At 44.1% G+C, this 12,677-nt stretch overlaps 1 protein-coding gene across 6 annotated transcripts in view; it reads right to left on the bottom strand.

The window, feature by feature from the left end:
• Positions 1–11,873, bottom strand: part of AGRN (agrin) — a 713,847-nt gene extending 701,974 nt beyond the window's left edge. For 5 of the 6 annotated variants that reach the window (XM_077458091.1, XM_077458095.1, XM_077458096.1 and 2 more), the window contains exon 1: positions 11,145–11,873. In XM_077458091.1, the coding sequence (XP_077314217.1) occupies positions 11,145–11,339 (195 nt within the window). In that variant the 5' untranslated portion in view covers positions 11,340–11,873. The remainder of the gene's footprint in view (positions 1–11,144) is intronic. The other variant, XM_077458097.1, reaches the window with a different exon arrangement.
• Positions 11,874–12,677: the final 804 nt, after the last annotated feature.

Genomic DNA, 12,677 nt, shown 5'->3' with positions numbered 1-12,677 from the left:
ATACTGCAGGAGGCAATCACATGTGATGCAGGGTATGCTTTAGGTTAGGGGCTAGGTTTTTTTTTTTGTTCCGTTTTTTTTTTTTTTTTTTTTTTTTAAAGCGTAGCTATACTCTAACACAAGTACATGTTGCTCGTGTGAATAAGGCCTAAAGGAAGGCCTTTCAGCAGGTGTATCACCACATCAAACACATCAGAGATTACAGGAGTGGGATGGGTGGGGGGTTGGGGACTCAGTGTTCTAAAAGTAATCCAAGCCGGCATGAGTCCATGATAGGGGGGGCTGGGAGGCAATGCACATCAGTAATGGGACACAATACACCACAGATCCTTCATCAAAGGTTGCTGAAGTTAACGCCTTTGCTTCTCTGATGACAGCCAAAACCCCCTAATTCTGCCCTAATTTGTTCCCTGGCCTGAGACTCATTAGAAAACTCGGCGGCCATTAAATCCCTTCAGATTTCCTATTGATTTGTACCACATTACAGACATGAAGAAACTTGTTAGCAAAGTCATAAATCTTTCTCATCACAAAAATCCGCAAAATGGCAAACATGCACAGACACATTCCTTCTCTGCTACAATCGGTTAAGTCCACTGTAATCTCGCTGGAGCGAAGCACTGATGAAGAGTTGGAGCCTTCAACCCTCTCAGAGGAGGGAAAAAAAAAAAGTAACTATAATCCAAGAGCTGGAAATACAGAGCTTTTTCCTATAGGTATATTTACTAAATGGGCACTTCTCTGTATAGTTTTGGAGACTTAATAACAGACTACGTGCCGCGAAGATCTGACAGACGCAAATGCTTCACTTTTATACCATCTAAAAATATCAAAAATTATACGCTTCTCTGGAGCATCACAACAGTAAACACATGTCCCTAACGCTTTTAAGTGCCTGGAGAGCTTATTGCACTTACAAGGGACTGAAATGGGGTCTGGCTAGGATATTTCTGTTCCTCCTATCCCCCCCCCCCCCCCATTCTTATTAGGCCTCTTGCACACCGCAGCTTAAAAAAAGCCCAATACAGCATTTTTTTTTTACAATGTGCCACATAAATAATTGCTGCGTATTCTTGAGTTAAAAAAAAAGGAAAAACAAAAAATCTGCGTTCCTGGTCAGTATTTTGCACCTGTACCTGCAAAGACTTGCAAATGCACGCTAATGGGCATAAATATTAATTCATTTTTCCTAGAAATATATATAGTTACATAGTTAGTCAGGTTTAAAAAAAAAAAAAAAAAAAAAAAAAAAAAGACAAGTCCATCCAGTTCAACCAATAAAAATAAATAAATAAATAAATAAATCATAAATCGCATATACACAATCCTTCACCCACAGTTGATCCAGAGGAAGGCGAAGAACCCCAGCAAAACATGATACAATTTACTATAGCAGGGGGGAAAAATTTGGATTTTCCCTGGATCAATTTTACCTAAAAATGTTAGTACCCAGGTTTTTTAAAGCAATCTACTGAGCTGGCCAAAAACACCTCTGGAGTGGGAGTCTATTCCACATTTTCACTGCTCTTACTGTGAAGAATCCTTTCCGTATTAGGAGATGAAATCTTTTTTCCTCTAGACGTAAACAGTGCCCCCTAGTCCTCTGTGATGACCTTAAAGTGAATAACTCAACACCAAGCTTACTATGTAGACCACTTATGTATTTATACATGATGATCATACCCCCCCCCCCCCCTTTATCTTCTCAAAGAAAGAATAAATTCCATTCCTCTAATCTTTCCTCGTAGCTGAGCTCCTCTATGCCTCTTATTAGTTTGGTTGCCCTCCTTGTAGCTGAGCTCCTCTATGCCTCTTATCAGTTTGGTTGCCCTTCTCCGCACTTTCTCTAGTTCCCCAATATCCTTTCTGACAACTGGTGCCCAACACCAAACTGCATATTCCAGATGAGGTATTACTAATGGTTTGTACAGGGGGCAAAATGATAGCTCTCTCTCTGGAGTCCATACCTCTCTTAATACAAGAAAGGAATTTGCTCGCTTTGGAAAACACAGCTTGGCATTGCATGTTATTATTGAGCTTATTATCTCCCAAAAAAATAAATTAAAAAAAATAAAATAAAAAAAAAAAAACAGATCCTTCTCCACTATGGATTCCCCCAGTTGTACTCCCCCTAGTATGTATGATGGTTGCATATTCTTAGCCCCAAAGTGCATAACTCTACATTTATCAACATTGAACCTCATTTGCCACACATTTGACCAATTAAACAGTGAATTAAGGTTGGCTTTTAAATTGGTCATTCATTATTCCACTGCATAGGTTGGAGTGATCTGCAAAGACTGAATGAGTACCTTGAATCCCAGCCCTAATATAAAATTTAAAGTTATTAAAAAGTAAGGGTCCCAGCACTTAACCTTGAGGTACACCACTGATAACCTTAGACCATTCAGATTGAGAACCATTAACCACTACTCTCCGAATTCTGTCTTTTAGACAGTTTTCTATCCATTTAGAAACTGATATTTCCAAACCTGTAGACTTTACCTTACACATGAGCCGTGGAACTGTGTCAAACGCTTTTGCAAAATCCAGGTATACCACGTCCACCGCCACCGTTCTGTCCAAGGTTTTACTTACCTCTTCATAAAAAGAAAATCGGGTTTGTTTGACAACTTCTGTCTTTCATGAATTCATGTTGTCTGTTGCTTAAAATATATTTTTCCAGCAAGAACTCGTCTATGTGGTCTTTTATTAATCTCTCCAGTAACTTCCCGACTACAAAAGTTAAACTAACATGTCTATAGTTACTTGGTAAAGACTTTGATCCCTTTTTAAAGCGGTAGTAAACCCGCATTTTTTTTTTTTTTTTTTTAAACCTGCAAAGCAAAAGGCATAATGAGCTAGTATGCACCGCATACTAGCTCATTATGAAATACTTACCTTAGAACGAGGCCCCGACATCTCGCCCGATCCACGCCGAGGAAGCCGACATGCTCCCTCGGCGTCTCTTCCGGGTATCGCGGCTCCGGCGCTGTGAGTGGCCGGAGCCGCGATATCGTCACTCCCGCGCATGCGCGCGGGAGATTTAAATCCGGCCGGGCGAGCGCTGCCGGATTTTCACGGAGAGAACCCCCTTGTGCGCATGCGCCGCTGCAGTCAGCGGCGCATACCGAGGGGAATATCTCCTAAACCGTACAGGTTTAGGAGATATTTTTTTTACCTACAGGTAAGCCTTATTATAGGCTTTCCTGTAGGTAAAAGTTAAAAAAGTGGGTTTACTTCCACTTTAAATATGGGCACCACATTGGTCCTGCGCCAATCCAGTGGTAACATTCCCAGTATTAACGAGTCCATAAATATTAGAAACAATGGCTTTGAAATGACAGAGCTCAATTATTTTAAGATCCGTGGGTGGATGCCCACTGGTCCAGGTGCTTTATCCACCTTTATTCTGTCTAAATATTTCTGGACCATATCACTTTTGAGCCATTGTGAATCATTTGGGGCTGTGTAAATACATCCCCATTATGAGCAATATTTCTTGCATGCAAATGTGCAAACGTGCATAAATGTGCATGGATAGCTCAAGCAGATGCTCAAACATCAGTACCGTGTGCAAGAGGCCTTATAGTGAACTTTTTTTTCTGGGGTACCTGCTCCCCACTTCCACTCTGGTTGTCAAGGACAGTGTTTCCCAAGCTTTTTTCAGTCAAGGCACCCCTTAAAATCATATGTAAAAAACTATTCTAACAGCCTTACACAATGCAGCAACACCCACACGTAGAACACCCAACGTTAGAGGTGATTTATTCTTCCAAAAGCAAATACACTTTTGTATTAGTACTGACTAGTATTCCTATGTTTCTCTTCTTCCTCAATTTCTCTCAGTCAGTCAGCTAATGTCACCCCAGTGCTGAGGAAGGGGGGCAGAGGAGGGTCAAACAAAGCTGCTGTGGAGGCAACAGAAATCCTGATCAACTGATAACTGAATGGTTGTTAGGATGCCAGTGTATAGAAATTCATAATGGTGCATAATAAAAAGCCCGTGGCTTTGTGTCACTAAAAGGCAGACTTGATCCACCTGTGGTCTTTTATACCATTTTTGATAAGTCTTTAGGCATTTTGCCAAGGCACCACTGAAGAAACCTCAAGGCACCCTGGTTGAAAATGGCTGGTATAGGCCAGGGGTCTTCAAACTACAGCGCTCCAGTTGTTCAGGAACTACAATTCCCATCATGCCTAGTCATGTCTGCGAATGTCAGAGTTTTACAATGCCTCATGGGATGTGTAGTTCCACAACAGCTGGTGGGCCATAGTTTGAAGATTCCTGGTCTAGAGCAGAAGTTTGGCTCCCCCTCCCATCCCAACCTCCTGGAACAGGTCTCATGTCCCAGGAGACTGTGGGTCCACTCAGAAAGTCCATGCGCATGCTCAGTGGGGAGCCGGCTATAACACCAGGATGTCACAGCTGGATTCCCACATCCAAGATAGCTATGCTGGGGCCTGAAGACCAGCGAAGAATAGCCTGGGTGACCACAGGGCTGAACTTCTGGACAGGTAAGTGTCTGTTTATTATAAGTCAGCAGCTGCAATATTTATCCAGAAACAATCGAAGTTCTTCTTTTAGTGAAATATTGGGCTTGTTCAGTGATCAGCAATAAAAAGTGTAGTAGCTCATTCCAAAAAATTCACACATTTTTCAGCCCCCATTCACACCTGTGTGTTTGAAGCTAGTTTCCAGAAACTTTAACACTCAACAAGAAAATTCCCATTATGTTCAATGGTGCCTGTGCAAACCTGAGCGTCAGGTCACTTGTCATTCGAAAAACAACATGAGCAACATTCATGTATATGGTATTCGTTTGGAATTTTTGCATACTGTATTCTCTACAATATCATAAGATTTTTTTTTTGAGATGCCATTATTGTTTTGTGTTGCATTGCTTTGTTGGGTACTTTAATTAAATAAGGAATTTGCAAAAAAAAAAAAAAAAAAAAAAAAAAAAAAACACACACAACACGAGTTTCTTTTGGCCCCAATAGACTTCCAAGGGAGCCCCTGAAAACATGTGTAATGTGTTTTTTTTTTTGCACAGTTTACATCTAACAACCTTCATTTCCTTCTAGTATCTTTTCTAATGGCTGAAACAAAAACATTCAAGCCTGAAAACTCCTAACATAAAAAAGGCTCAAAAATTGCCTAAAAAAAAAGCTCACGTGTTAAGGGGACTCACTGAGTGAACTACAGAAAACTGAAATTGATTTTTTTTTTTTGCTATGTGTCGCTGCCATATGCTATGTTGTGTCTGCATCATTATTATTATTCAGGATTTATATAGCGCCAACAGTTTGTGCAGCGCTTTACAATAGGAGGGCAGACAGTACACTTACAATACAGGAGGGATCAGAGGGCCCTGCTCTTTAGAGCTTACAATCTAGAATGCAGATAATAAACCTACTAGGCCAGAATACTCTAATATGTTATCTATGTGTAATGGCGTGCCAACAATGCTAACTTCTGCTGTTAAAGTGCCCTGAAGAATAATTACCAAGAATTCCAAGGACCAATAAAACAATTTCCTATTAGTGCCCATTCACACCAACAGGCTCCCAATTGTGTAGGGGTGAAGCAATGCTTGTTGGTTTGTTTGTTTTTTTTTGCTCTTTATTGAAACGTCACAAAATGACATTTCATTCAACTTTATGCACATCACAACGCACAAGAGTGCACCTTGTCCTACTTTTTTTTTTTTTTTACAGCACACCAACCCTGTACGTTAGTGAGAACTGAATCAATAGGACATGAGGCATTGCCTATGCATTGGCCCAATGCACATGGTGTGAATGAGCCCCTACTGTAAGTCATGTTCTTGCTATAGTAGCACACCACTGACCTCATGTTCAAACCATTCTAATGGGGGATATGCACTTCACAAGGTTTAGTGTCCAGATGGGTGCTGTGATGTTAGGAGGATGCTGTATTCTATCTCATGGCCAGCATCTGCGTACAGCAGGGAATTAGCATATTAAAGCACATGTAAACCCAATCATGAAAATCTCATATAGAATGTAAATAGGTTAATTTGAAAGGCCATTTTAAAGCTTTTAAAATCTTCAGCTTTCACTATAAAATACCTGGTGATCCTGCCATGAAAGACCTTGTTCAGGCACTTCCAGTTATCAATTAGAGGTATTTATACTGTATATAGTTCTGACAATTTATGCAGCGCTATACATACTGTACATTGACATCAGTCCCTGCTGTGAACAAGTTTATAATCAAAGGTTCCCATCTCACATACACTATGACCAATTTACAGAGGAACCAATTATTCTTCCAGCACGTCTTTAAAGATATAGTTCACCTTTACCACAAAGCTGCCTATGCAGACAAGGGGCATCTGTAGATAAAACAAACTGTGCAGCTCTGACTAATGTTGAATCATTTCCTTTCTATAGGTGTAGGCCATTTACATACCTTATGAAGCCTGACTGGAATACTCCCAGGACGTTGCTAAGTGAGGCCTAGTCATCACTGCTCACCTCCTCCATCACAGGAGTGAGAGCTCAAATTTTGAACTCGGAGCTACTCCATCAGGGGAGAGAAAGATTATGTGAGGTGGTTTGAATCAGAGAAAAAGCTCACTCCTGTGATGGAGGAGGTGAGCAGTGATGACTAGGCCTCACTTGGTAACATCCTGGGAGTATTCCAGTCAGGCTTCATAAAAATGTATGTAAATGGCCTACACCAGTGATGGCGAACCTTGGCACCCCAGATGTTTTGGAACTACATTTCCCATGATGCTCCTGCACTCTGCAGTGTAGTTGAGCATCATGGGAAATGTAGTTCCAAAACATCTGGGGTGCCAAGGTTCGCCATCACTGGCCTACACCTATAGCAGGAACATTATTAATCTATAGTCAGAGCTAAACAGTTTGTTTTCATCTACAAACATCCCTTACCTGCATAGGCAGATTTTTTGTAAAGGTGAACTATCCTTTTAAAGCATGGAAGGAAACCAACATATGCACTAGAATATATATACACACACACACACACACACACACACACACACACACACAACATCCTGGCTTGGATCCTAACTGAGGACCCCAGTCGTTGACAACGCTCGGTCCTCTTTCCCTGTCTCTTAATTGCACTCCTGCGCAGTTAGGCCTCTTTTATACAGATGGCTGGGGAGAAGCAACATTTTTTTTACTGCCCCCCCATGTGCCCACCTGAAGTCCACTATACAGCCAGTGGTGGTTGTTTGCATGTGGAGGCGGAAATTTTAACACGGCACATCGCGTTGACAGGCAGCACTGTCTGTCAAACTCGATCTTTCAAATCAATGGGACATCACTGCAACCACGAGCCAAACAATTAGTCCCATTGTAAACTGCTCTTTTGACAAAAAAATAAAACCGGAAATTTAGAAGGCGGCATTATCGCCTCCTGAATGACTGACAGCAGATGCTTGGCCACACTCTGAAAAGTGATCCACCGCAGGTCACTTTTAACAGAATAGGCTAATGCGAGCCTAAAACCAGGTACACACTTATCGAAAAATCAGAAAGTTCAGCAGGAACAGGCCATCAATCACTAGACTACCTTCTGTCGAATGGTCCTGCTTGAAAAATATCAGCCAATGGCTGCAGCGCTGATCAGTGTATTTTAAAGCAGAGCTCCATCCAAAAAGGGAAGCTCCACTTGTTCACACCCTCCTCTCTCCACTGCCACATTTGCCCGCTGCCAGGTAAGATCACCAATTGACAAACTACGACATTACTGGCCCCTTCTCCTTCCACCCACTGCCTTCTGGGTCTGTATTCACTGCGGGTTTCCCTTACTTACAATGCCGGTGCCTGCACCTAAAGCTGACTGACGAATTGGCTAGGGGTGCCGACATGGCGGGATCCCAAGACAGGCAAGTGTCCTTTCTTATAATAAGTCAGCAGCTACAGTAATTGTAGCTGCTGACATTTCATTAAATTTTTTTTTTTTAAGACTGGAGCTCCTCTTTAAAAACTGGGAAAGGGAGAGGGGGATCCCTGCTGTCAGAATACAACAGCGCAGCGGGGGGGAGATCCCTTCATTACTTGTGTGAATGCAGGAATCTGAATGTTTTTATTCAGTCCACTGGCTGAATAAAAAAATAAAAAACTCACAGGACATACCCATTTTTATTCTATCACACAGGTTTCCGAGAGGGGAACTATAAGTTTCCACATAAACACACATTATGCACTTTTGTCACCATCCGGAAACCCACCATGCAGCCATCACTGGGGTATATGCATACATGAAGTGGCTGCAAAGCTGCTGCAGAAGATCAGTAACACTGAAATGGCAAAAAGGATAAAAACAAGTATTTTTTATAAAAAAAATAAAAAAAAATAAATACCAATTGTTTACGATACCCAGTGCATTAGCAAAATAAAATGTCATTCCGTTAGGAGTTACATCTACTTTAACCCCTTCATGCCAGATCACAGCATGCTGACAGGGGAGGGCCCCTCGGTGCACTGATTGGGTGAAACATAAAATCTAGTGAGCAGGCAGGCTGGGAGAGTTGACATGGTTGAGTTGGCAGCATTTCCATGCAGTATCACTGCAGACAGTACTAAATAATGATGACAAGGAAAGCAACAAGTCAGTTCTACGGCAAACCAACTACGACTCTTCCAACTTTTCTGTAAATCCTACAAAAGGATCATTAAATGAACACAGAGAGTACAGCTACCACGTCCACAAGATAATCATTGATCCTTTGTGCTAAAAAAGTCTGAATAAAAGATTCTGCCTGCTTTATAAGCATCACAGACAGAATTGGCCGATACTATTGGACTGACTGCCACTAATGAATGAAATCGCTAAAAAAAAAAAAAAAAAAAAAAAAGGAAGAGGATCGGTCAGGTGCCCCTGACTTTTTGTCTGATACGCACGCTCTACCAATGCCGAATATTCATCACTGCATAACTTTCACATAAACATTAGATTAATCTCTTTGAAACGACCACGGCCATCTGGAATATTCAAGCGCGTCTGATCAATTTTTCTCTGCGGCCGAGGTCACCGGCTGCAGTCATTCCTGCACCATCAGTATGCAGATGTTTGAACAATCAGGTCTGACCCCCCCCCCCCCCCCCAAATGTCAGAGGACGAAATGTCTGATGTCTATGGCTAGTAACGGTGCGATACACAATGACATGTGAGCAGAGCTGACAACTATTCCCAGACCTCTCATTATGCCTGGTACTTACAATACAGTCCTGGGAGCAAGGACTACAACGGATTATTATACACATATTCCATATTTATCAACACCTACATAGTTATTTATAAATACCCAAACTGGAAAGACAACATAAACAGAGCTCAATATCTATGGGGCACATTTATTAAAAAAAAAAAAAAAGAGAGAATAATCCGCTGATCATTCGCTGGCTGAATTCTTTAGTTTGCCCAGTGGGGGTCACATTCGCCGCACCCCTATATTTCACATTCTCCAATGGCAATCCCAAGTCTCAGTAAGAATCACTACAATGATAAATGGCAAATGTTACCACCCCAGGACACATTCCATTCTTTGACATTCAGATCAGAGAGGAAAATTTGTAGATTTTATCAAAGATTTACCACCCCCCATTTGTCTGACATCTGACTCCTTGCTGATTTAGATTTTCACCTTAAAAAAAAAAAAAAAAAATCTTCATTTGCAATGCTCAGCATTCTCTTATTGAGGCTTATGGTTTATAAATCATAAACGTGTGTGGCGAATGGTCGGCGCCTGCAGGTGAATGTGTCTAGATTCACCTAATATGGCACGGTAAATGTAATACTCCAAGTGGAGAACAAGTTGAACCCAAAAACCTCCTAAAGTATATTTCTATGGCCAGATCCTGCTGAGATTGTCCCTGCAGCACCAGACCAGCAATACAGTATTACCGGTGCCCCAAACACTGATCGGTGACCGGCAGTACCGGTGCCCCAAGCATTGATCACTCATTTGTAGCACCGTTGCCCCAAGCATTGATCAGTGACCAGCAGTATGGGTGTCCAATCAATGATCACTCATCGGCAGTACCGGAGCCCCAAGCATTGATCAGTGACCAGCATTACTGATGCCCGCACATTGATCAGCAGTTCCAGTGCCCCAAGCATTGATCACTCATTGGCAGTACTGATGCCTCAAGCATTGATAACTCATTGGCAGTACTGGAGCTCCAAGCATTGATCAGTGACCAGCAGTACCAGTGCCCCAAGCATTGATCAGCAGTACCAGCGCCCCACACATTGATCAGCAGTGCCAGTGCCCCGAGAATTGATTACTCATTGGCTGTACCAGTGCCCCAAGCATTGCTCGGTGACCGGCAGTACCGGTACCCCAAGCATTGACCGTTGACCGGCAGTACCGGTGCCCCAAGCATTGACCGGTGACACCGGTGCCCCAAGCATTGACCGGCAGTACCGATGCCCCAAGCATTGACCGGTGACCGGCAGTAACGGTGCCCCGAGAATTGATCGGTGACCGGCAGTACCGGAGCCCCGAGCATTGATCGGTGACCCGGCAGTACCGGAGCCCCGAGCATTGATCGGTGACCCGGCAGTACCGGAGCCCCGAGCATTGATCGGTGACCGGCAGTACCGGAGCCCCGAGCATTGATCGGTGACCGGCAGTACCGGAGCCCCGAGCATTGATCGGTGACCGGCAGTACCGGAGCCCCGAGCATTGATCGGTGACCGGCAGTACCGGAGCCCCGAGCATTGATCGGTGACCGGCAGTACCGGAGCCCCGAGCATTGATCGGTGACCGGCAGTACCGGAGCCCCGAGCATTGATCGGTGACCGGCAGTACCCGTGCCCCAAGCATTGATCGGTGACCGGCAGTACCCGTGCCCCAAGCATTGATCGGTGACCGGCAGTACCCGTGCCCCAAGCATTGATCACTCATTGACAGTACCAGTGCCCGCACATTGATCAGCGGTACTGGTGCTCCAAACATTGATCAGCAGTGCCCCAATAATTGATTACTCATTGGCAGTACCGGTGCCCCAAGCACCAATCAGCGACCAGTAGTACCGGTACCCCAAGCATTGATCAATGCCCGGCAGTACGTACGGCTCTATCCGGGCAGTTGGTGAAGTTTGAGGCCCCGCCCCCTCTCCCGGCTCCCGCTTACCTTACACGAGTAGGTGTGGTGTACCGGGTCCACGTTGAGTATCTCCTCCACAGTCCCGGTGAGTACGATGTTCGCCTCCTCCTCCCTCCTCTCCAGCTCTCTCTCCGGGCAATGTCCCCGGACCGTCCCCAGACACACGGCCAGCAGAGCCGCTAAAGTGCACAGAGGCTGCATGTTCCTCCACCTTCTCCGCATGGCCACAGGAAGGACAAGCGCATCCAGAGGACGAGGAGACTAATCTACAGCGACGAGGAGACCCTCTGCACCGAGTCCGGGGAGAAGACAAACCCACCCGGGAGGAGGAGGAGAGGGAGGGGGCGGGGAGTCCTCCTCACCAACACTCACTGCCTGCCTGCGGGGGATTTGCATGCAATCTGAATTGCTGATAAGGAGAGGGGGGAGTGGGGGTGTCTGTCCTCCTCTCCGATCATCCCAAACTATAGCAGGACGCCACCTCCAGGAAATGCGGCTCACATCAGGTTAATGGATAATCGGAGCAACGTGAGCTGACTGCAAAGGTGCAACCGAGGCTCCTCTCCAGTCCTCCTCTCCTCATTACTTCTGCTCATTCCCTCTTCTCTTCCCTTCTTATTTCCCTTTCATTTCTTATTCTTGTCTTTTTCTTCTATTTCTTATCCTTCTGTTCTCCTGTGTTCCCTCTTCTTATTATTCACATTTTCTTCTTCTTCTCCTTCCTTTCTTCCTTTTTATTTTCTCTTCTTCTCCTCCCCTTTCTCTTTCTTTTTTTTTTTTTTTCTCTCTTCTCATCATCTTTTCCCTTTCTTTCTCTTTCACTTTCTCTTCTCTTTTCTTCCTCACTTCTTTTTCTCTATTTTTTTTTCTTTTTCTCTTCCCCCTTCATACTCATTCTTTCCCCCTTCTTCTTCCCTTGCTCATTCTTTTGGTCTTGTCCTTTTCCCCTTGTCTTCCTCTTCTCCTTCTCTTTCTCCTTTTTCTCTTCTCTCCCTCTTCTGCCACCCCCTTCTCTTTTTCCTGCTCTTCTCTCCCCCTTCTCCTCTTCTCTATTCCCCCTCTCCCCCCCCTTTTTCTCTTCCCCCATTTCTGCTTTTTCTCCCCCCCTCTTTTTTCTCCTCCCCCCCCTTTCCCCCCCCCCTCCTCTTTTTTTTTTCTCTCCCCCCTTTTTTTTTCTCTTCCCCCCCCCTTTTTTCTCTTTCTTTCTATTTTTTTCTTCCTCCTCCTCCTTTTTCTTCCTCTTCCTCCTCCTCCCTTTATCTTCCTCTTCCTCCCTTTTTCTTCCTCCTCCTCCTCCCTTTTTCTTCCTCTTCTTCCTCCTCCTCCTCCCTTTTTCTTTCCTCTTCTTCCTCCTCCTCCTCCCTTTTTCTTTCCTCTTCTTCCTCCTCCTCCTCCTCCCTTTTTCTTTCCCCTTCTTCTTCCTCCTCCTCCCTTTATCTTCCTCTTCCTCCCTTTTTCTTCCTCCTCCTCCTCCCTTTTTCTTCCTCTTCTTCCTCCTCCTCCTCCCTTTTTCTTTCCTCTTCTTCCTCCTCCTCCTCCCTTTTTCTTTCCTCTTCTTCC

The sequence above is a fragment of the Lithobates pipiens genome, unplaced genomic scaffold (genome assembly GCF_037356315.1).
Source record: "Lithobates pipiens isolate NorthernLeopardFrog02 unplaced genomic scaffold, aLitPip1_a1.2 Scaffold_27, whole genome shotgun sequence".
Classification (NCBI taxonomy): domain Eukaryota; kingdom Metazoa; phylum Chordata; class Amphibia; order Anura; family Ranidae; genus Lithobates; species Lithobates pipiens.
The sequence above is the reverse complement of the archived record's forward strand: the minus strand, read 5'-3'. Positions and strand labels throughout refer to the sequence as shown.